This window comes from Astatotilapia calliptera, chromosome 17 (genome assembly GCF_964374335.1).
Source record: "Astatotilapia calliptera chromosome 17, fAstCal68.1, whole genome shotgun sequence".
NCBI classification, from domain to species: Eukaryota; Metazoa; Chordata; class Actinopteri; order Cichliformes; family Cichlidae; genus Astatotilapia; species Astatotilapia calliptera.
Genome location: NC_137438.1, coordinates 19,564,897 through 19,590,855, shown reverse-complemented (window position 1 = coordinate 19,590,855; position 25,959 = coordinate 19,564,897). Strand labels below are relative to the sequence as shown.

The 25,959-nt window shown below is 42.7% G+C and overlaps 1 protein-coding gene across 1 annotated transcript in view; it reads left to right on the top strand.

Moving 5' to 3' along the window:
• The window catches only part of LOC113008770 (thyrotropin-releasing hormone-degrading ectoenzyme), a 264,030-nt gene that overhangs the window by 74,309 nt on the left and 163,762 nt on the right, over positions 1–25,959 (top strand). Inside the window, exon 4 of the mRNA XM_026146492.2 lies at positions 22,379–22,505. Coding sequence (XP_026002277.2) covers positions 22,379–22,505 — 127 coding nt within the window. The remainder of the gene's footprint in view (positions 1–22,378; positions 22,506–25,959) is intronic.

The following is a 25,959-nucleotide window of genomic DNA, read 5'->3' as shown; positions in this document are numbered from 1 at the left end:
TCACCTCCTCAAAAGGATTTTACTGTGGAATATTTGCAGAAAGTGTTGTTTTCACTGACAGTGGTTTAATTCAAGCAGCAAAGTAGATTCCACCGGACTTAAATGATGAATGGAAATGGTATCTCAGTGAAAAAGAAAAGCTCAGAGCAGCAGAGTGGGCTGGATTGGAAGACTCCGTTATTGCACTGATGGGAAATAAGATATATACATTATGCTGAAGTGAATGTGAATTTAACATGTCCAGTGCTAAATTCTTAAGAGATGATAACGTTAATGAGTTGTTCAGGCAACTTTGGTCCAGAACAAAATATCCTAGAAACTATTTTGCCTTGCCATTTTTGCTTAAAGCATTCAGGAGGATGAAACTTGCTAGAGTTTACACAAAGAACCAGCAGATATATATTCATATATGTGCTGAAGTTAAGAGCTCCTGATGAGGTACAAGTGTGCTTTAACAGCTGAGAGTGAGATAAAAGGTGAGATCAGTGAAGATCCTAAAATGGACTTGAGTTCAGTCTGAATCTTTCTGTCCCACCTGGGAATTTGATCTGGCGAAGATTTTTTGTGGAAGCTGGCGTAGATAATTGATGGTCCTCTGGTGAAGTCAGCCAGAATCTAGCAGGACCTGGAGCTCAGTCACTCTTCAATGCTCACCCACACATTGGCCTGACTCCAGCCTGACCCATAACAAAGAAGAGAAACAGAAAAATCTATTTGGAGCTGATATAAGGAGTATAAAACAGTAGTGATCTGAGCTTGTTTGCTCGAATGTGTTTGTATCGTTTGGAGGCGTGAAAGAGATGATTTGTGCAAGCTGGTAAACAGGGCACAACAATAATCTAGCACAAATGCACAAATGCATCATTATTATTTTTCAGTTTAGCTGAGGAGACCATCAGAATTGTTCCCTAAAGAAAAGATACAGAGTTAAAGCCCAGAAAAGAATCAGATATGGCACATTTGGAATGCTGGACTTCACAGATAAACAAAAGAAACAAGAGTCTGACTGATTTTTAGGATATAGGTGAGGAGGCGCTATAATCATGTATATCATAATCTCCTATTTACAGGCTAATTGTAGGGGGAAAAACCTCTGCTGCAAGCTCCAGGATGCTTTTACGTCTTTCTCCAGAGAAGCAGAAGCTGCCACTCACCCTGTGCTGCAATACTTTAGAATCATATTGATAAACTGGGATCATATCCATCACTTACAAAAAAGTTTTTGTTTGCTGCTTTTTTATAGTTTTATCTAGTTTTCTTTTCGATGATATGAAGTCTTATTTAAACTTGAACATTAGATTTTTGAGATGCATATCATGGATGTTTTGACACTTTTTGCTATCAATGTAATAAATCACACATATCGCGCAATGTCTGAATTTAAAATGTTTCCCACCAAGGAAGATGGTACCAAAGATTATTTAAAGCAAATTTCTGTCAGTTTAGCTCATAAGAAAATCAGGTTAGCGTGCTCAAAAATTTTTGTGCCACTTGCTTTTTTGCACTTATGCTGCACATCTGGCTCTTTAAGAACGTCATGCATCCTTCATGCTCAGTTTAAATTTCGCACAATATTGGTATCCTGCACAAACACTTTCAATGCTGCTGATTCTGTTGGTCTCAGTTTCCTTTTTAAATCATCTTTAAGCATCAGTTTGTAGATTTCAGGAGAAAAACACCCACCTTACATTAGCTTCACTTTTCTGAAGACCAAACTTATTTCTTAAATTCTGAAACACATCGCCGTTTCTGTCCAGTCATCTTCGTTTTCCAACATCTGAGATATCAAATTTATTTTCTTTTAAACAGCGGGATTGGAGTAGGGGAGGAAATGTGAGGACCAAAAGGAATATCAGTGCTGGAGGCACGTGAACCACTGATCTCTACTGGCTCTGTGAGAGACTATTCTGATATCTTTGGACCCATTGCTGCGGATTTAGGTACAGGTGTTCATGCTTCACTCAGGATAACCTGTAATAATGTTTTTTGATCACTGAAAGTATGTCAACTTTATTTATAGCCATATAAACCACAAAACAGAACACACAACTCCAGTACAGTCACAAGCTGTGTCCCAAAACGTCGGCTGCATCCTCCGGAGGCCGCATTTGAAGGCTGATTACGTCACAGCCAGGTGACAAATGCTGTCCCAGTTCGTCGACTCCTTCAAATGCGGCCGACAAATGCATCCTTCATTTCCCCGAAATGAAGGATGCATACCATATCCCACCATATCCCAGAATTCATAGTGCGGCCCAGCCAAATTTCAGCTGCCAACAATGGCGGCCGCTACTAAGTTTTAAAATTACTCCTATTAATCTTTCTGGGCCACAAAATAAACTTTTAACATATTTTAAGGCGAGAAAGTAGCTGTGTAAACTTCAAATATCTGCTTGGTTTATCAAGACATCGCATATTTGGAAAAGTGTGCTGACGTTTTTGGAGACGTCTGTTACCCACCCGCTCGATAGCAAGCCGGGGGGGTTCAATGGTCACACAGCCGGCGAGAGCAGCGGACTCTCGGCTTCATCATTTTCAGATCCCCGCTCTTTCGCTATTCAGGTTAAACATGATATATAAGTCACTCGGATAACTTAAAAATGTAATTGTTTGGCTTTTTTCTGTGTTTTATTTGTTCCGGAGTAAATCGGTTTGGCTGAGATCAAAGTTATTAGATTATTAGATTAAATAAAACTTTATTAATCCATCGGGTGGGTTCCTCCGGGATTTTCACACAGCTGAATAAATGTCAAACAGAAAACTGATTAAACAGAAGTGTCAGACGGTCGAGAATTTACGGCAGTGTCCAGTTATATTTTAGATAGCAAGGAGCAGACGGCCGAGTTTATTAAACTCCACCGACACAGCGGTGACGCAAATCTGAAGGTTAGACCGTCCCATTTCACAGCCTCGCACTTCCGGCCTTCTCGGTCTTTGAAGGACCCGGCCCACGTAGACCGCGAAGGCTGGGTCCTCCGAAGGATGCAGCCGATGTTTTGGGACACAGCTTCAGAGTAGTTTATGAAATGATCACAAAGTTTATATTGTTTTTTTCACTGTTCGTGGTCACAAATTGTGGGTCTGCCTGTTTTCAGATTAGGAGGTAGGAGGCTGTGGCACCAGTCAGTCTACTCTTTCTTGGCTTGAAATATACTTTGAGCTGAAATATATTGGCTTTGCTGTCTGGCAATTAAAACTGACATTTCATGTGCATGGACACAAAAGAATCATATTTCTCCTAATTCAACACTTACCATCAGGCTGAGATGAGTGTTAGTAACGGTCCCATCATCCTGACTTCAGGGTTTGTATTAATTTCGCACATGTTTGAAAGCTAAATCTTAAATTAAGATAGTGAACAACACAAGTGGCAAGCAACAGCCTCTGCAGCTGAAAAATCTCTGTGCCTTTTGGGGCATTTTTAATGCGGTTATCTGAAAATAACACACACATTCCTGCTTGGTTAATTGTACTGACTGTACGAAGTCTTAGTGAAATTCCATTACTTAGCAGTCTGCGGATATAGCTGGTTAACAAAGTTTGCTAGTGGTATCTCACAATGATGGTCACTTCTGGCTCCAAAGAAAAGAACTCCTCCAAAATGTACCAAATAAACAAAGATGGTGGCATCCATGACGCTAACGCTGAGTCTTCAAAGCTGTAACATGAGGATGTTTGAAGCCTTCCTGGCCTGAGGCCTGCTTCGCTGAGCAGAGCTTTGCTACACTCTCTTGTTTCCTTCTTTCCTTGCCCACAGAGTGTATCTCCGTATGTTACATCACAGTTTCCCAAATACATGGTCCATTTCCCCTCGAGTTGTTGACTTCCGAGGAAGTAAAACCCCTCGGACCCTCACTTATTTATGGGCCCGCTGGTTTGCTGATGTAGGTTTGATTTTATTAGGCATGAGCGCCAGCTGTAGCTCTCACAAAACGGGATGGGATGGGATAAAAAGAACGCTGCAGCAGCCGCCAAAGAGACTGATTGAATTTGGTTTGAGTTATTTGATTGAAGACGCTTTCCTGTAGGCAGCGTGTATCGGGGCTGAAAATGAAATATTCCTCATGTTTATATTTTATCACCTCATCATTCAGGCTTAGAAAATGGCAGGTTGTGCATACTTCCATCCATTTTCTAGACTGCTCAGCGGGGGAATTAAGAGCTGAAGCAAACCTCAGGATGCACCGGGTGGGTGGGGGGAGTACATCCTGAAAACTCTGTCACAGAGTTAAGAAACATGACTGACAACATTCACACCTAGAGGCAATTTAAAGTTTCTGCTTGAGCTGACCTGCATGTTTTTGGAGCATGTTGAGGCTGACGCGGAGAGAACATGCAAACTCGACTGGTCGGGTTTAAATCGAGGACTTCCTTCCTGTGAGGCAGCGGGCTAACCACTTAGCCAATGTGTGTCTATTTTAGTTCAAGTAAAGCGGCACATTTCAGTCCTAGGAGACAGGGCGAACGTGTTCGTATGATGCTTTGAAGTCAGACGTCACACCTCGACCCCTCCGTTGGAGCAAATGCAACGCATCCGGGTTTCTCGTCACCCGGGAGAACATGACTGGAGGCAATTTAGGAATCCTCAAGAGATGATATTCAATTCAGAAGCTTGCTGTCAGTGCGCTGAAAAAAGCTGCGATTTCAATAAAGCCTCCACTTTCTGAGCTGATATTCACTCTGCTGGCTGCCGCGCTCTGAGATGAGTTCTGGTGGAGGGAGGAGAATGTGGGGTAAAAGAGGAGAAGAGCCTTAAAAAGTCTGAATTTTCATCGAGAAACCAGTCCTGCTGAGGAAGCTGGAGAGGAGTACAGCAACACAGCGGCATTGTGATCACAGTAGCTTTAGTATTTGGGTTAGTGTTAATAAACTGCAGTATTTCCTAATGTAGGCACTGGTATTAATATTATCGTGTCAGTTATTTTTGTGGGATTGGAAACTTCATGGTATTTTATTGAACATAAATCTCAAATCTGTTAAAAGTCTAACTCCAGATTACATATCTTTACTCAATTTAACCCAATAAGCTGACTGAGACCCCCCCCCCCCCCCTTTTTTTTTTTTTCTACATAAGCTATATCCTTCCTGTACTGGAGCTCAGAAGTATATTAAAAATTTATATTAATTTCATGAAAGTTTAACTCTGAGAACCTCTTAAAATAGATGTGGTACAAGCTGTTTGATGACCTATCAAGAAAAGAGTTGCAGCAGTTTTCTGCTTGAATTGTGTGGTCACTTACATTTCTGAGATTCACACCTCTTTTCTGTCAACTCTACAGACAAATTAAAAACTACTGCTACTACTGAGCATGCATCTTTAAACTTAAATCTAATAAAAATATTATTATTCAGCCATATGTAGTTTTCAGTTCAATAAAGAACATGCTTACAAAATACTGTACACTCACCTGAGTTTTTGTTAGCGTTGTGGAGAGGCTGTGAATCCTGCAGGGGGGCAGCTATCAGAAGATGGTACACCGTGATCAAAAAGAGATGGATATGGTCACTGAAAATACTTTAAAATACTTGTTTAAATGATGCTCGGCTGGCTGAAGTAAGGAGGTCTAAGGCTCTCCATGAAAATATCCCAAACCATTAGAGCACCAGCAGCCTGAAGTGCCGAAACAAGGCAGCATGGATCCAAGCTTCCATGTTGTTTTATGCCAAATTGCAATCCTACCATGCAAAGATTTATCAGACCAGCCAAACTTTTTCCATCTGCTGTTGTCCAGTCTTGGTGATCGTGAGTGAACTGCAGCCTCAGCTGACAGAAGTGGCACTCAGTGTGGTCTTCAACATGTAACATGCTAACATGTAAGAGCTTTACAAGTTTCTAACATAGGATGCAACAAAAAGGATTTGATGCAGAAGGTAGAACATTTCAAATGGGGTTGCAGACAGCGTATCTATTTGGTGTGAGACAATTTCTGTTTTCAAAGAAAATTGTCATCATTCGATGCTTGTGCCAGCAGAGATATGGAGTCCTATTCAGGGAACAGAAGCTTCAGAATGTCACTGAACCAGAGGCTTGCAACTACAGCACAAGCCAAATCTCGAACTGATGGAGCTCTAAAGGGACGTTTCCGTTATGTTTGCATGACAGAAAGCTAATCTGTTTGGTACAGGTCAACTACAGCATCAGAGAGCTTTTAAGTTTCCGTTTAATGAAACTTCTTACACAGCTATTAAGTTGTCATGTTCAGGTCTATGAAACAGCTCAGGTAAGACTTATCAGCATGCGTGCACATTAAAGATTCATTGCTTTGCTTTAACATCAGGATCCATTTGGCTTTGTTCAGTGTCCCATGCTACCAATATGGGCTGTAGTAAATGAAGTTCATTTACCAGCAGTAACTTCAGGCCTGAAAAACAGATTGTGTGAGCTGGGCTTGTAGAACTTAAATCAGAGTATGTGATTATTATTGACTAAAGGTTATAAAGTTGTGATGGTTTAATGGTTTGGTCAACGCTCCTGTTGTAATTAAAGTGCTGTACAAGAATACAACATACCTAATAAAATAACTTAGAGTATTGATAGCAAACACCAAATGTGAATTAACAAATAACTCTCATGCTGTATTAAAAGCCAGTAAATAAAAATGTGTTTTAAGATAAGATTTAAAAAGATTGACAGTGGGAGCCTGTCTGATGTATAGGGGTAAATTATTTCACAGCTTAGGCGCTACGACTGTAAATGCTCGATCGCCTCTATGAACCAGCCTCGACCTTGGTACAGCTAAAAGCAAAAGATCACTTGATCTAAGAGATCTAAAGGGGGTATAAGTCTGCAAGAGGTCAGACAAATACCCGGGAGCCTGTCCATTCAGGGCTTTGTAAGTTAACAATAAAATTTTAAAGTTAATTCTGAAGCGGACATGGAGCCAATGAAGAGAGGCAAGCGCCAGGGAAATGTGTTCACATCTTTTAGTACGTGTGAGATGGTTTAGGGCTTTACATGGAATAAATCATGAGTAAAAAAACAAAACAAAATCCCAAATCTCAGACACATTTCTGATTAAACTAAATATTCAAGTAATAAATCAAAGTATGCATGTCTGTCAGGTGATGTAATTACCGTATTTTCTACACTATAAGGTGCACTTAAAATCCATTAATTTTCTCAAAAATTGACAGTGCGCCTTATAATCCGGTGTGCCTTATGTATGAATTCTGGTTGTGCTCAGTGTTGCCAACTCCTCAGTAAGGAAAATCGCTATTGGTTGTCCTAAAAGTCGCTAGAAGTCGCTAAATGACGTCATCGCCTAATTTGCATAATTGGTCATGCTAATATAATTGTAACCTACGTTGTTGGAGAGAGAAATAACATCGTGGAAGAGACATAAAGTGAGTAAAAAATGTCTTAAATGCATTTAGAGTTTATTTAGAACTACAAATTAAATTTATTTTACCAATTATTGTTTTTTGTAATGTCACAATTCCAACTCTGCTCCTTTATCCGGGCTTGGACCGGCAAAAGTGACCCGAAATAGGCACTCTGGTGGAGTTACTTTGTGTGTGTGTTTATAAGTAGTTTTAAACCTCGTGATCCACAAAACAGCATAAGAGTAAAAGAAGAACTGACTGCGTTACAGTCAGTGCGAGAGCAGCGGCTTCGCTCATGCGCGATTCATTAGCAGTTCCGACGCATAGGTGTGAACATCTTCTGCCCTGATAGCAGCTGGGGGAGGACTATCCTCCGCCCGTGAGCGCTTTGGAACAGGCGAGGTGCCCACGGCAGCACCCGCTGCTTGTTGAGAGTAAAAGCGATACCCGCTTTCATGTCAAAAAGTCGTCATAAATAAGTCTCCAATAACACCAGAAAAAGTCGCCAGATTTGTCGCTAGTTGCTTTTTAGAAAAAAAGTCGCTAAGGGGGTCTGAAAACTCGCTAAATATAGCAACAAAGTCGCTAAGTTGGCAACACTGGTTACTGACCTGCAACCGATTTTATGTGGTACATGACAACAATTTGTCAAAAAATGTTTTAGTACGACTTTGGTAAGCTACAAAGTCACGCCGCTTGATGAATTGTCGAAGCATTACGGCTACTGTAGTCAGGAGCCTCGAGGAGTAATCCGTTTCAGGTCCCAAAGTCAAATGAACACTACGGCATCACTGAGAGTTAAAAACTGTCTAAATTATTTCATTTTTTATAAAATGATCAGCGCTGCTGTTTTACTAGATGTAACAATTACGTTTAACATCTAGGAATCCATGAAAACAGAATTTATTAAATTTAACAGAGTTATAAGTTAGCTCGCTAGTTTCCACCTAAACATGATATAGCATCAGTTCTGACTGAGGGATTTTGAAAAAATCAAAACGTACAGCTCTGCTATCACTTCCAACATAAATGAAGACAGAAAACTAAACACCTGTGACTTTTGTAGGGTTACCGAAGTTGGACTAGCTGGTATATAATGATCACTAGCGACACAGCTATTTTAGCATAACATAAACACAGTGAAGCTGGCAAATGAATGCTAACTTTTTTCCACTTGTTAACGGGAGGGTTCCCAATGATTAGGGACAAAGGCGATCACAATGCAGGGTGCTCCAAATGGACCAAACCTCAGTCAGGAGAACAACTGAAATAATCCATTCACAATACGAGGTTAGTTATAATATACTGCAACAATATGGGAATAAAGCAGCTGCAAGATAATTCAACATTAATAAATCAAGGGTACGGAAGTGGAGGAAGCAAGAAGAATGAGTTGAGTAAAATTTAACTTATCTGACTATTTTGTTTCTTTTAATGCACCTTTTAAATCCTGTGCGCCTTATGGTCCGAAAAATACGGTATTTTCCAGATTAATTTAGAATCCCTTTTCGAGCTTAACCTGAGTACCCTTTAATGTAATAGAAATTAAGTAACTCTGTCACTACTTGGTTTCAGTTTTAAAAAAAAATTATACAAAACAGAAAAATACAAAGAGATGTTCTAAATATTTCATACAAAACCATTCATGCAACTATTCAAACTTTCATACAAAACTTTTTCCTCTTCCCTGTGGCTTCCTCCTTAGGTTTTTTTTTTATTTCCGGTTTTGAGTTGTAAAATTTTCATGCTCTTCTTTCACTGCATTTCAGGATGATCTACCACAGGTTATTCCTTATGTAGACAAATGTGGGCATGGCAGTGTTCAGATAGCACAGATATACAGATTTAGAATTACTGATTCAATAACGTATTCTCTGTGGTAAAAATAACACTGGTCCATATGCATACCTCATAAATAGTCTTGCAACTGCATTTCTTAAGTGCGTGTGTGTTCTTAAGACTATTTTTACACACATTTTCCATGTAAATTTTCCATGTGTTGTCTAAAGTTTACAGATGTTTGTCTAAATCCATCCATCCATTTTCTACCAGTCGCCCTGGTCTGGGTTAAATGACACCAGCTTAAGCCAAGATGTACCGACATCTCTTGTCCCTGGCCTCCACCTCCAAGACACTCCCAAGCCAGTCAGGTGTGATTCCAGGTTGATGACTGAGTTTTGTAATCTTGCAGTCAGATCTGCAGATGTACATTGTGGACATTCGGCTGTGTGCAGCTATGAATAAATCACAACCTGCTGGTGAGTTGGATCAGGTAACGGGAAAGATGCTGGTCGTGGTGAGAGTATGTTGCAGAGATCCTGGACCTGTATAAGTACAGATGCCTATTCTGCAAAAAACTGCAGAAAATGGAATTTATTCTTTAGAGAATTACTATTAATCACCTACAGCTGATACTGCAGAGGATGTTTTCACAATCTTCCCGCCAAAAGGATCCGTCAATGCCAGCCAAAATTTAAAGTCTGCTTCATGAATGTATCACAAAATGCTTATTGCTAGCACACGTAATAAACTCAGTTGATATTACAATCCCAAGAGCCATGTTGCTAGTGTGGCTGAAGTGATTACAGAGGGATAAAAGGCTTGACAGGAGATCTGTTAGTTACAAAGCTGAAATATATATATTATGTTAACAGGACAGTTTCTGTTGATTTTGTTCTCCTTCATCTGTAACTTTCACTTCTATAGTTTAAATATGGGCTAGTATTTTCGGTGTGATTCTTGTTCTGGCTTTGCTAGTCTGGGTCAGATGGTGTTTAAAGTCTATAAAGATTATGGTCAATAAATCCAAAGTCTTCCAGCTGCTTTCACTTGGTGAAAATCTTTTAAAAACATGTTTGTATGGGCAGCCAACAATGACTAAAGATGTTAGTTGAGTGCTGCAGTAAATACCTGAATCTTGCCTCAAATTCCCTCCACAGGCTCTACAGTCCAGCATGCCTCTTTAAGTAGGATCTCAACCAAACTCAGGGCCTTTACATTCATTTCTTTTTCTTCTGTGCAAATAAACAGTACAGGCTGTTCGTGTTTGCTTTGGTAGAGGAACACACAGACTGAATCTTACAGGATTCACAGGATGTTTTCCTGCCAGAATTTCTGCTCTTTCCTGCCCAGTTCTTCAGTCTGTTCCTGTGTTTACCCACTTGTGCAATTTCTGCTCCTTCTTGACTCTCAAAGACGAAAATGTGTTTAGTTTGGTGGTCATATTGTATTTGCCTTGTCCACTCTTTAGCTGGACTTCAAGCATGTTCTGAGCATACAGGCAGGCCACCTCCATTGTTTTCACTGTAAACTAGACCGCTGCAGCATCAAGAGAGGAATAGTGATGAATGACACTCCTTTCCCAAAAAAGAACAGATGGATCAATACAGAGAAACAGTGTTGGCTCAAAAGCTGCCTCAAAGTCAAATTGTCCTGACTCAAACAACTGTCACACAACAGCAGTGTGGCTTTCACCTCTCAGCCCTCTGAGCTCAAAGTCTTCAAAGGTGATAATTCAACTTGAGCCTTTTTTGCAGAAAGGCAATATGGACATTTTGGAAAAAAAATTAAATAATTTTGAGTCAGTGAGAAAAATTATTTAATTTGATTTCTGTTTCACAAGAATTGATAAAAATAAAAAACAAACAACAAAAAAAAAAACTATTGCATATTCTCTGAGGTGCTGAGGTTAGACCTAGGCTAGGTTTGGAGTTAAAATTGGGGATTGAGGTCATCCAAACACCAACTCAGGATTAAACCAGCAGTTCTGTTTTACCATACATGGGTAAAACCCAAATAACTAATGAAAGGTAACATCTTAGTTTGGTGTCTAATCATTCAATAATTTATAATTTAGCATAGAAGCTAATGGGCAGCTGAGTCTGATGGAAATTTATTTGATTGTAAGTGAAACTGTTGCTATCAAAATTTTTGTTTTTCCAAGACATTGCTTGATGAAAAGTCATAAAAATGCATTTTCTGTAAGAGTTTGTGTCATGCGAAGCAGTTTGACCATGTGTGAGAGTTTGCTAAAAACAAGGTCTCAATTTCATGGTGTAGGATTAAACATCAGGGGATCAACAGTGTGGTTATAGTCTTTGCTACGGCCCCTGGCCTTTTAAGTGAGCTGGCCTTCCTTCAAGTAAATTCAAGCATGACAACACCCACAGACGATTGGCTGGCTGGGAACCCGTGCCAGCCTTCCTCCATGTAAATTCGAATGTGACAATCCACACAGACAATTGGCTGCCTGAGGACCTGTGGTTTGCACCTCCAGGGAGAGAGACCAATCAGTGACTTGTACACACCTGTGTCTTCAAAAGGCTGAAGAACTTTCAGGGGCTGCTGCTTTGAACTGAGTATGCAGACTGCCCTGTAGGCTTCCTTCTCTGAGCTTTGCTTGTGAAATTCTGTTTAAGTGGTGAGATTTGGCTTGAGTGGCGTTTAGCTGCGTTACAGCCCATGAGGACAGTTTTATTTTCTACTGGTTAAGCCTTACTTGAGCTAGTTGTTTTGTGTTGGTTGTTTGGTTTGTGGTAATCTGCGCTATAGGTTTTCTTGTAAGTCCTGAGTTCTCTTGTAATAAACCTTTTTCTAAACTGATCTCCCTCATGTGGGTCTCGTTTATGTTACCTCCCCTATCAGAGACGGATTATGACAGTCTTCCAGAGATAACTTAGTACAATTTCCATCCATCCATCCATCCATCTTCATCCGCTTTGTCCGGGGCCGGGTCGCGGGGGCAGCAGCCTAAGCAAAGAGGCCCAGACCTCCCTCTCCCCAGCCACCTCCTCCAGCTTGTCCAGGGGAACACCAAGGCGTTCCCAGGCCAGCCGAGAGATATAATCTCTCCAGCGTGTCCTGGGTCTGCCCCGGGGCCTCCTCCCGGTGGGACATGCCTGGAACACCTCACCCAGGAGGCGCCCAGGGGGCATCCTTGTCAGATGCCCGAACCACCTCAGCTGGCTCCTTTCGATGTGGAGCAGCAGCTGCTCTACTCTGAGCCCCTCCCGGATGGCCGAATGTCTCACCCTATCTCTAAGGGAGAGGCCAGCCACCCTTCGGAGGAAGCTCATTTCTGCCGCTTGTATCCGCGATCTCGTTCTTTCGGTCACTACCCACAGCTCGTGGCCATAGGTGAGGGTAGGGACGTAGATCGACCGGTAAATTGAGAGCTTCGCTTTTACACTCAGCTCCCTCTTCACCACGACGGACCGGTGCAGCGTCCGCATTACTGCAGCTGCAGCCCCAATCCGTCTGTCGATCTCCGGCTCCCTTCTCCCATCACTCACGAACAAGACCCCGAGATACTTGAACTCCTCCACTTGGGGCAGGAACTCATCCCCGAAACGGAGTGGGCACTCCACCCTTTTCCGGCTGAGAACCATGGCCTCAGATTTGGAGGTGCTGGTCCTCATTCCCGCTGCTTCACACTCGGCTGCGAACCGTTCCAGTGCGAGCTGGAGGCCCTCACCCGATGAAGCCAACAGAACCACATCATCTGCAAAATCAGAGATGAGATTCTGAGGCCACGAAAGCGAAAGCCCTCCGCCACTTGGCTGCGCCTAGAAATCCTGTCCATAAAAATTATGAACAGAACCGGAGACAAAGGGCAGCCCTGGCGAAGCCCATCACCCACCGGAAACGAGTCCGACTTATTGCCGGCAATGCGAACCAAGCTCTTGCAACGGTTGTATAGGGATCGAATGGCCCGTAGCAATGGGCCAGACACCCCATATTCCCGCAACACCTCCCACAGGACACCCCGAGGGACACGGTCGAATGCCTTCTCCAAGTCCACAAAACTAACGACTAACGACTAACGGACGAACTCTCCTTTCCAGCACCCTGGCATAGACTTTCCCAGGGAAGCTGAGGAGTGTGGTCCCCCTGTAGTTGGAACACACCCTCCGGTCCCCTTTCTTAAAGATGGGGACCACCACCCCGGTCTGCCAGTCCACAGGTACTGCCCCTGATCTCCACGCAACATTGCAGAGGCGTGTCAACCAGGACAGCCCTACAACGTCCAGAACCTTCAGGAACTCGGGGCGGACCTCATCAACACCAGGGGCTCTGCCACCAAGGAGTTGTTTAACTGCCTCAGTGACCTCGCCCCCGGAAATTGGCGGGTCATTCCCCTCATCCCCAGACTCTGCTTCCTCCTCGGAAGACGTGTCAGTGGGATTAAGGAGGTCCTCAAAGTATTCCTTCCACCGCCTGACAATTTTCTCAGTCGACGTCAGCAGCGCTCCGCCAGCACTATACACAGTGCAGGTAGAGCACCGCTTTCCCCTCCTGAGACGTCTGACGGTTTGCCAGAATCTCTTCGAGGCAGTCCGAAAGTCTTTTTCCATGGCCTCTCCGAACTCCTCCCACACTCGAGTTTTTGCTTCAGCCACTGCCCGAGCCGCATTCCGCTTGGCCTGTCGATACCTGTCGGCTGCCTCCGGAGTCCCACAGGCTAACCAAGCCCGATAGGACTCCTTCTTCAGCCTGGTGGCTCCCTTCACCTCTGGTGTCCACCATTTGGTTTGGGGATTACCACCACGGCAGGCACCAACCACCTTGCGGCCGCAGCTTAATGCAGCAGCTTCGGCAATGGAGACACTGAACATGGTCCATTCGAACTCAATGTCCCCAGTCTCCCTCGGAATGCTGTTGAAGCTCTGCCGGAGGTGTGCGTTGAAGATCTCGCGGACTGGGGCCTCTGCTAGACGTTCCCAGCACACCCTCACTACGCGTTTAGGTGCACCAGGTCTGTCCAGCGTCCTCCCCCGCCACCTGATCCAACTCACCACCAGGTGGTGATCAGTTGACAGCTCAGCCCCTCTCTTTACCCGAGTGTCCAGAACATATGGTCGCAGGTCTGCTGATACAATTACAAAATCGATCATCGACCTACGGCCTAGAGCGTCCTGGTGCCACGTGCACTTATGGACACTCTTATGTTCGAACAGGGTGTTCGTTATGGCCAAACTGTGGTTAGCACAGAAGTCCAATAACAGAGCACCGCTCGGGTTCAGATCAGGGAGGCCGTTCCTCCCAATCACGCCCCTCCAGGTCTCGCTGTCGTTACCCACGTGAGCATTGAAGTCTCCCAGCAGGACAACAGAGTCTCCAGGTGGAGCACCCTCCAGCACCCCCCCCCCAGGGACTCTAAGAAGGCTGGGTACTCTGCACTGCCACTTGGCGCATAAGCGCAGATGACAGTCAGGACCCGTTCCCCGACCCTAAGGTGCAGGGAACAAACCCTCTCGTCCACCGGGAAAAACCCCAACGTATATTAGTACAATTTCATTTGATGTAATCCAATAGATTGGTCCAGACTTCATGTCCATGATGTGGTGGCCCACACAAACCACCTATTTGGCTAATAAAACTGAGCATGGATATCGTCACTGTGATGTATTGGCACTGGAGTCAGCATTTTTACATGGGAAAGTGGCATGTTTAGTTAACAGTTGTTTAGCAAGCTGCATTCATAAATTCTAAGCAGATCACACAGACGCACATATCTGCTAATTTGTGCTAAATAACATGCAAATTAAATACTCGATGTTCACTTAGCACTATGGGAACAGACTTTTTAGAGAGACTGTGAGTACAATTAACTGCAATAAGATAATTTCATTAAAATCTTCCAAAAGGTTCAAACACCATAAACATGGACATGAGTTCAGTTTGGTTAAGAGAAGTGAAACACTGATGGCAGCAAATGGCTCCAGCTGTGCTGATGAACCTGGTGAGACCAAGGATGTTGTTGTTTCAGCATTTACAACTAATATATAACAAAATATTTCTGAGCTAGAATTTTAAGATATCCTCCACAAGTAGCAGTCTCTTTAACCTGTTCAACAACATCCCTGAATTAATAAACGCATGTCAATCACAGGGAATTTAATCTCCTTCCACAAAATGTACATTTTAATTATTATTATTATTGTGCCCTGACCAACACGTCAGTGTCTTCCTCACCTCTGTCTTTTTTAATCACCTCAGGCTAAAAGAAGCTCAGTATCATTTGGTTTATTTAGCCCTCACAGTGGTAATGTTTTTTTTACCCACTGCCTCGGCACACTGGAAAAAAAGAGAGTAGGACAGGGAAAATGTATTTAGCTGCCATCATGGGGATAGTTTCAGCACTTTTTAAAAGGTGTTACAACCATCTGCACCCCGTCAGCTATAATTTGCATAGCTGCAGCAGCATGGTCGTTTGAAATTAGCTAAGATAATATGTTTTACATTTTACCTAAGGCACTACTCTATGAAAAATAAAGGTAACATAGTTCTGAATCCATCAGTACTGATCAAAATATTTTCAGTGGGCTACAAGCTGAACTAGGAGGATAGAAACAAATTATCAGTCCAGTACCAATACCAGCATTGGTGTCGATGTTGTCGATATTTGGATTGATCAGCCCACTTGATTTTCCTCACACAGTTTGGCAGTGTGAGGAAGTGAGAGTGTTACAACTATCCTCATTCTCTAAATCTAAAGTAGCCACCTGACTCACTTTTGGAGCAGCCTCCAGTGGCAATTGGAGGAACTGCAGTTTATGGCACATCTGCATTGGCTTCATTTTTGAATCTTGGATGTTCCTGCTCGGAATGAACTAATGTTCATCAAGTAGATGTTGATTATTAATTTTAGGCCAACGCGACAACCGAAAATGTGAAAAAATATTTGCAGCTGTGTGTATGACTTTGCCTGGAAAATTTTCTTGTAGTTTCAGTAGAAGGCAGCTTAGTACTTTTTTTTTACCGGCCTTTGTTGGTATTTGTGCAGGTCTACAGCAGCTCGTGTGCGACACAAACACTGTGACACCACGTAGCAGCAGATCTGCAGCGTTACCACTGAACAGGTTTCAACGTGTTTTCACAGCTTTCTGAAAGCAGAATTTATTAGAGTGGAAGTGAAGCTCAGAGAGGAGAGACAGCAGAGGTACTGGGACAGTGTGTGTGTGTGTGTGTGTGTGTGTGTGTGTGTGTGTGTGTGTGTGTGTGTGTGTGTGTGTGTGTGTGTGTGTGTGTGTGTGTGTGAGTGATAAGCCAGCAGTGATACAGCAGTATTACATCATAGTGAGTTTGTGTGTCTTCATGGGGAAAATAACACGTGTATTTTAACTTGTGTGTACATCTACCTGCCGCTACTTCTGCTGCTGTGTGTGTGTGTGTGTGCTGTATTTGATAGCCAGTCTCTATTGTCCTTCATCTGACAGTGAGCTAGTTTCTCCCTGACAGTGAAACCATTCAGCACACACACACACACACGCATTTAATTTGTCCTTTATTTTCATTCACACATGCTGATTCACGTGTATTGATCAGTGAGATCACTGCTGCCTGTCGCTATGGTAACCCCTATCTGTCAGCTGACATTGTTTGTGTATAATTAGTCTGGAGGATCAGTCTGATTAACTGCTCCATCCATCACAAAAACACAGAGAGGAGAGCTGGCAGCTTGTTTTAAGGGCACGTTTCAATCTTTTCGTGTCTCTCTGGCAGGTTTCTGCAGTTTCAGTCAGCTTCTTATGGTCGAAGTCAGAAAACTGTGAGAAATAAAACGCCTCTAAGCAAAAGCTCCAAGTGAGTTAATGTAGTTAATACAGTTTAGTATTCAGGCCACAGAAATGTTACTTGTCACCACTTTTAACTCAAAACTAATTAATTCCACACATGTTATGATCAAATTATCACATCTGTCCACCTGAAAAATCCTAAAACCAGAAACAGCAACACCACAGACGTGTGATTGTGTCAGTGTTTCACCGCTAAGCTCCATGAAACACATTAAACTCTACCCACCGTGCTCCCTCTGTGGCTTCATCAGCTCATAAAGCTTTACACGTTAAGAAGAATAACATTTTACTTACTTGAACTGTCTGAGGTCAGAGCACCTCCCACCATCTTAAAGACATTATTTAACAGTTTGTTTCTCTTAGGAGTGACGCCCAGCTTTTCTCTCTTTGCTTTACAAGCTGGAGATTTATAGCACTCTCCCGAAGGCATCATCACAGTCTCATTATGGAGACGTGAGGATTATCTACAATGACATATGGATTTTATGAGTGTGGCTTCTTTTTTTGTAGAACTGTCGATCTATGGATGTTTTTTTTCTCTCAAAAATTAACATTTTATAATTCTTTGAAGTCTTTCCATGTGTTTTTGACATGAGGATGGAAATCAAGAAAATAATAATATTAATGGATTGCATTTTATATAGCGCTTTTTGGGGCCCTCAAAGCACTGTACAATTCCACTATTCATTCACTCTCACATTCACACACTGGTGGAGGCAAGCTACAGTTGTAGCCACAGCTGCAGACGGGCAGACTGACAGAAGTGAGGCTGCCATATCACGCCATCGGCCCCTCTGGCCAACACCAGTAGGTGGTAGGTGAAGTGTCTTGCCCAAGGACACAGCGACCGAGAATGTCCGAGCCGGGGCTCGAACCGGCAACCTTCCGGTTGCAAGACGAACTGCCAACTCTTTGAGCCACGATCAAAGTTATTCATATAACTTATATATCTAAGTTACATAAATAAAAAGGCTAAAATATCTTACCACCATGCTTCTTTGTAATCGCAGACCGTAAGAGACGAGTTGAAGGTACTGAAGTCCCATGTCAACATTACAGTCTGTGCTGAAGGTTAATCCATAAGTTACAGTAGTTGTTAATTCTCGATCAACAAATCCATCAAGTATTTGTAGAGAATGTGATTATTCAGTGATACCAAGTGATACCAAGACGTGATACCATCAGTAAAGTTCACAAGGTAACTGCAGAACTCGACAAACATAACTGATCTGAAGTCTGCTGGCAGAGAAGTAGCTTTATCTCTGTGGAAGTCATAAAGTTGGTTGTTGGTTGGTTTGAAGCCCAGTCCTGACTTTGTCCTCTTTCTTTCAGACACAGTGCAATTTGATGTTGCATTTATCAAATTGGAAATTAGTATAGTACACCAAAAGCAGAACAAAGGTTCATTTCCTGCAGTGGAAAGTGCCGTCTGCTTCAGATCTCTGTTTGGTTTTGAATATGAGAAAAAGGGCACTGCGTGGCTTTGTTGGCTTTGTGGGCTGTAGGCTGTTTGAATATGCCCTACATGCTTGTTGCTAACTTTGTCAAGAATGGTCTGTGAGTCAGAAATGAACATGTAGAGTTTAAGGAGTTTTAAGCAAAGAATGATTGAAAAAATTAAATTAAACGGCCATGTATTTTATTGCCTAGACGGTTCAATTCGATCAGAGGGTTCATTCGGAGGGAAAGGAACCTTAAAGAGACAGAATCTTCTTTGCATGATGGAGCTTTTACCTGCGTCAGTGCATGGGACGATGAGTTGTGTTGACAGACAGTGATTTCTGGAAGTGCTCCTGAACCCATGCATCGATTTCCATGACAGAATCATCTCTGTTTTTAATGCAGTGTCGCCCAAGGGACCACACATTTTCAGCCTTTTCTCTTGCACACAGAGATTTCTCCACCTGCACCTGTCACAGACAAAAACAGACTTTAGACTCACCACCGATGAGACTGAGCCTCATAATTCAGTGTTTTGTGTAATAAAGTGATGGTGGCTGCTGCAAACAGAGCTTGGCTTTTTCCGTATGAAAGCTGCATCAGGAGATTAGACCAGCTGACCTCAAACACCGGATGCCTGAATAAAGCGGCAGCAGAAGCTAATTTTCTTTTGCAGGCCTGCCAAATTGCTTTTTTTTTTAAATGAAAATTGACTCAGATGGAGCAGATGTCTGTCTGTCTGTCTGTGAGCTTGAAAGAATCACTTTAGTTTAAAGAGTCCATTGGGAGTCATTGAAGTGAAACATTTTTGACTGAGCTTCAGAATCACAAGAGGGCAGCAGACTGACAGCACACTAACAAACACTAAGTTGGCATCAAAGTCAGATTAAAAAAAGAGCAAAATCTGTTTTTATTTTTCCTTCACAGTCGGACACAGACTCCTAATGTGTTGGTCAGTGTGATTGGTAATGTGTGTAAATAATTACACTTAACTTCAGTGCACCTGAACTTCTGTTTGATGGTGGCTGAAATACTAAAAACCACAATGCAGCATTATTTGAAACCCCTGTCCTTCTTCTGGTTGGCTTCACGGAGCCTTGTAGCCTGTAGGATGGTCTGTCAGATGATTTGATTATGACATTTAGCCTAGTCTTTTTAAAAAGCTAAACATTTAAGATACTGTACTGATGGGAGGATTGCACACCAACTTTTCTGGTGACACCACCACAAGGTTCACAGTTGTGGCTTGGATATAGTTGTAGTTTAAAAGTAATCAAGAACTTTTGAATCAATTGCAGTAAAATTTGGATTCAAATATATTTTTTCTTCAGGATAAAGCCAGACTTTTTATCTATAGTTAACCTTAAAATTTAGGATCATGTCAAACTGCTGGCATTAACTTTGACATTAAACTTGAATTTAAACAGACATAACATTTCAATGACCACTGGCAGGTTAACACAGATCCTCTCTTCATCATGTTCCTGGGTGGGATATATTAGAGAGCAAATAAGCATTTTATGTTAGAAGAAGTGTTAAATGCAGTAAATGTAGGCAAATGTAAGGATTTGAGCAAGTGTGCAGCTCTTGTGGAGTGTTCCCAGTCTGCAAGGGTCAGCATCTGCCAAGCAGTCCAAGGAAGGAACAGTGGTGAACCAGCAACAGAGTCATAGTAGCCAAGGCTCACTGATGCATGTGGGGGAGTGAAGACTGGCCTGTGTGGTTTGACCCAACAGATGACCTGCTGTAGCTCAAACTGTTGAAAAATGTAATGCTTGTTCTGATACAACAGCATCAGAAGAGAAGGCAAGCTGGCAGAGGCAATGTGATTCTTTGGGCAGTCTTCTGCTATGAAAACTTGAGTTGTGCCATCCATGTGGATGTTACTTTAACATGTACTACCTACCTAAGCACTGTTGAAGACCATGTACACCCTTTGATAGAACAGGGATAATGCGCCCTGCCACAAAGCAAAAATGGTTCAGCAATGGTTCGAGGAGCACAATCATGAGCCTCCAACTCCAACTTCGTCTCAGTCCAGTCTAGCATTTGGGATGAGCTGGACCAACACGTCTGATTTATGGAGGCCCCATCTTGCAACTCATAGGTCTTAAAGGATCTGTTGCTAACATATTGGTGCAGATACCACTGCACATCTTCAGCAATCTAGTGGAGTCCATGCCTCAATTGGTCAGAGCTGTTTTGGCAGCAAACGGGAGACCAACAATAATAGCCAGTTGGTCATAATGTTATGCTGATTGATGTATAAGGGCAAGTAATACTTAAATGAGTGAAGCCAAAGCACTGAGAAACTCAGCACTTCAACCTAGATCTCGTAATGCCCCATGGCCCACTTTGGATTTGTGTACAGATGAGCATACAAGTGTTCGAGTCCATACTGCATGAATTAAAATGGATTTCATTAGAAGTCAGTCAATATGTTACACTGTGTTTTGGTGAAGGTGTGCAATGTTAAAGGGGGTAAAAAAAAGACAGAAGTGAAGCTGCTGTCACAGCTCTACAGGGAAAGAGCTGTGATTTTGCTTTTACCCACAGCTTGTCAGGAGCTGTGAGGCACAAAAAAAGAACCTCTTCTCAAGTACAAATTGCCATCTTCACCAAACAATAGATTCACTTTCGAAAGAGCAGATGATCATTTTAATCCCAGCAACAGTGATGAGTTGGAGTGTCTCTCGCACACACTTTGTCAGCATGTCATCCTGCAGTGGTTCAGAGGTCAGCAGCCTGACCACTGCATTTATAATTCTATTAGTTTTGACCACCAGCTAAGACCTGCTGACCTTCATCTTAAGTTCAGTTCCAGTGTGGCCATGGTTCAAGTCCAGATGCCACTCTGGGGTCCCATGTCAGGTCTTTGCTGAATTTTTCCTAGCAAAGGGGGTTGTTACTTTTGTTCTCCACTTGTCCAGTTTTCCCTATTTTGCACCGAAGGATAGGGATTTTTTGGCTAATAGCCCATTCAGGCTTCCCAGTGAGGATTACTTTGTTGGTATAAAATTACTATTTTACTCCACTCAAACTGTGTAATCTTTGGCATTTGTCATCAATTCAGCTAAAGAAATGGGGATATTTTTTTATGTTTTTGTTTATGTGACAGGCTATTAATAACAAACTACATATGCAACTTAAAATTCAATCTTTAATCAATTTTCTGTTAAGTGCAGACACAACACTGGTTCATTCCTTTTTTAATGCCTGCTTTCCTATAAAAATGTCAGAAAAAAAAGACCAAAAAGCCTGCAGAACTCTTACTCAGGAGCACTTTAAAAGTTGCAAAATGTCTGGCTCCCTGGACACAAAATATAAAGAAATGCGGGGGGCTTGAGTAAACAGTCTGAATGAATAAATATTGCTACATGTCCATAGAAAAATATGTAAATTTGATTTAGGGTGAACTGTCCTTTATAAATAAATGATGCAGCTGCTCCAACCCCTGTCCAATAATGAGCCCACACTGATCATTAGACTGTGTGAAATACTGGAATCCACCTGAAGCAGAACATTTAACATTCTTGTATTTTTTTTTGCTTCCATCTACAGTCGATATTCTTGCTCACAGCTGTAAATCAATTTTTTTCTTGTTTTATATTTGAACCAAATCAACCAGACTCCATTGTTCTGTCTGGAGAGCAGAATATGAAGTCGACCTGATTCACTTATTTTGTCTGTAGATGTGACCCACCTAACACGGACCTGATTCCATTTGTTTTTTCGCAAATTTCGAAGAAAACATCTCTCAAATATAATTTTTCCTTTCTGCAGATATAAACTTAAACTCTCTCTGATTGTATTATTTCCCCTGAAGAGTTTAATATACACGCAGCGTTCTCCTGTTTGTATCTGTCAAATTTAATTTCCTTTTCTGTATAGATTTGAAAAAAAGTGGCTTAATTTCATTTTGTTCTCTGTAGAGCTGAGCATACACTAATTCCAATTTCCTTTCTCTGTATCTGTTTTTAGATCCATCTCAATTAAAATCAGCTTAATTCCATTTCTTCCTCTGTATTTGTCTTCAGATCCGTCTCTATGCTCGGCCAGATGCCATTTTGAGCGGAGCAGGGGACTACGCCCTCCACATTACTAAGAGGCTCCTCGGATTTTATCAGGACTACTTCAAAGTCCAGTACTCTCTGCCTAAACTAGGTAAGGCTGCTGACGTGCTGTCCTTCCTCTGACGTTATGTGGGCTCGTCTCCTTCATTGTCTTGCCAGGATCTGCTCAGTGTGCACCGCAGCTCTCTGACTGTGTGGAGATGAAGTAAAGTTGGGACGAAATACTTTGTTCTCCTGAAGTCTGATTTCCTGTCAGCTTTCATTAAATAAAAACCACACTGTGTACTTACCATCCCTCTGCCGATCCAAATTAGGAAAGGAAAAACAGCTTCCACTTCCTGGGTGTCTCGTTTTAGGGAAGTCAGCCAACTCTTTGTCCTTTGTACAATTACTGTTAGGCTCATCAATTTTTACTCATATGGGGCAAAGAAAGCACACTGTCCTCCTTTTCCTTTTGTGTGTTGGGGGCTACAAAGAGAATAGGTCTGGGAATTGAACCTCAGCCAGTTCATGGCAGTTGTAGACATTAAGCACAGTCAGAGGGTATTTTTATTAAAGGAGAAAAGGGTTTGTCTTTACACGCATCAGAGTAAGATTTCAAAGTACTGAAGTTCAATGCCAACTTTGTCCCTTCATCCTTTATATTTTTAGACTCTGTTATATAACTGGTTGAATTACAGTAAAAGTGTAAAAAATGTGATTGCCTCACTACAGACATAAAATAGTTTAAATGCCCTGTAGTTAATTCTTTGAAGCTTCTGAATGGATTTGTATGGCAGTGACAGCTGACCTTGATGCACTGCAGCTCAGACATGAAACTAAACTACAGTGTTTAAAATGCAAGCTGTAAGTGGCAGTGAAAGGACTTCTATCAGCTTGCATGACAATTATTTTTATTATTTTTTTTGAATTGATTAACACTGTTTTGTCCTCCGTGTTTAGATTGCTAACAGCTAAATGAGTGGAATAATGTAACTGAAGCTGAACCTGAAGTTGAAACAAGTTTGAAAGAAGTTTTGAATGAGGTGGTAAGATGACTTAATGACTTCAATGAAATCAGCACATAATGGAACTGAAGATAAAGCTAAAGTTGGAAGAAGGTGAAGTGGTAACAGTCTTCTTGTTGTAGTTTTTTTTGAGTCACTTAAAAGTCAACGTTTTGTAGTTTTTCTGTATAAATTACTCAGGGGTTGAAGTGGCATCCTAACATTGAGAGTAGCTCTGATTAGTTGCCATGTGTTTGTTAGCTAGTCGAATATAAAAAGATATAACCAGACATTACAGAAGCTATCAGGATTTCTTTTTTTTTTTTTTTTTTTTTTTTTTTTTGGCCTGTCCCGTTTGGCTCTTTTGCCATCAGAATTGTTGTCTAAAGGCAAAGAAAGATGCCCAACGGATTTACTTTACCAAACTGACCATCCCAGCCTTGCCGTAATGGTCCATTTGATTCACCTTTTATTGTTTATTTTATTTTCACTTACTGAATACGGGACAGACTTGACTGGGGGAAAGAAGGGGAGAAAGAAAGAGGGAAAGAGAAACAGCTGAGAAGAGGGACGGGGGAGAAGGGCAAAAGACAAAAACCAACAGAACGGGCAGAGAAAAAAAAATGCATATATCAATCACCTGGATCACCTGCTGAGAAAGAAAAAAGAAAGCAAGCAGAAGAGAACAAGAGTAATAGAATAAACAGCATCACAATGATATATGGGAATATGACAGTAAATACTAAATGTTAAACATTATTGTGCAGCACATAAGATCAACAGAACACAGTGTGCTTTGAGGTAGGAGCCAAAAAGGGTGTAGTTTGTGGGTGTGATCACCCGTGTGTACACCTGTGAGCATGGACGCGCTTGTTTTTTGTTTTTTTAAAAGGTTCCTTCATGTAATAATCTGCTAGAGGGTGTGGGGGGGCCACAGCCCCGTCCTCCAGGGCGTGAAGCAGGTGTGGAGGAGATCAAAACTCCAGACATCCAGAGGCCCCCAGAACACAAGAGACCAAGGAAGACCAACAGAGGGGCAGCTGCGCCACTGTCCCGGAAAGAGCTGAGGAGAGTCCCAGATGAGGGCTCACTCAGCAGCCGCGGAGCAGAAGCCAGGGGGAGTTGCAGTGACGCGCCCGTGAGCTCCGCCGGCAGCCAGCTGCGCCTGAGTGACCGAGCCCCAGGCCGAGAGGCCGGGGGCACCCCACCTCCGAAGTGGCCCGAGCGAGCCCCAGGCTCCAGGCCCCGATAAGCGGCCGCCAAGGAGTGAGCCGGTGTGTACCTGGACGCCCATCCCCGGACACAAAGAACCACCAACGCACCGATGTCTGAGGGGGTCCGCCACTGGCAGGGGAAGTGGTGGTAGGGGGAGATAGGCCTCCAAACCTTGGAGGGCCTGAGATGTCCCCAGAGAGGTGGCGCCTGACACCCAACCTGACATATAGACACAGACATACAGGCACACACAGACACAAACATCCATTCCCACCCTCATGCTCTCATATGCACTTACTCCACACTCAACCAACGTGGAGACAGACATGAAGAGACGCTGTACACACGATCACACTCCCCAAGCGTACTCTACAAACCGGGTCTAGGTGCCCCCGCCCCTGGAGGGGGGAACTGCACCCAGACCCAGGTGGTGTTTCCCTTTTCCCTGCGGTGGGGGGAGGCAGACCGCCCCGACTCCGCAGCAGCAGGAAGGCTCCACACTCCAGACCGCAGTCGGACGGCCAACTCCTCCTCCTAGTCCTAGCCCCCCTGCTCCAGCAGGTCGCAGAGAACGGGGGTGAGAGAAGACTCCGAACCTCCCTCCACCCGCTCATTGTAATGTTGATGCATGTGTGTTCTAAGGTGCATTTAAAACCCAGGAGGGCTTGGAGCTACCTGCCAGAGAGCAGCAGGTAAGCGCATGGTCCCTCCTGCTAGCCCTCAATGTCTACGTGTATTTAAAATTGAGAGGTGGGCAATGATGCCAGGGGTGGGGTGTACACCTATCAGGATTTCTATACAGCATAAACTTAGTATAAAGACTTTTACACACTGGAAGTGTTAGGAGAAAAAAAACAACACAAAGTTCAGGATTTTTTTAATGTATATACACACACGTCACGTTTTTGCAACCCGAGACTGAAAAACTGAGATTCTGGTTTCACAAAGAGAAGACAGCAGGACGGAGTATTTCATGGTTTGAGCCCAGATTTGAAGCTGTATTGGCAGTTGGGACCACATCTGAGGAGGCAAACAGATCATTTCAGAGAGCCGATTAATCCAGAGCAGTCTCTAGCTGTGTATCGGAGGTAATGAAGTATTAATTAACTATTTCTATATCATTGTATATTCAGTACTAGAGCACGAACTACAGGTCAGTGTAAACAGCTGCATTTTTAATGCACAAAATAGTGACAAAAACTTAATGCATCCTGTGTGTAAAATTTTTTAGAGGTCTGTGTGTTCTGTGAGTAAATCAAATTGCATCATCAGTTTAAAGATAAATTCGCTAGCTGGGACCACACCCTCAGTTGAGCTGTACAATGGGTGATGGACTGTGGACTG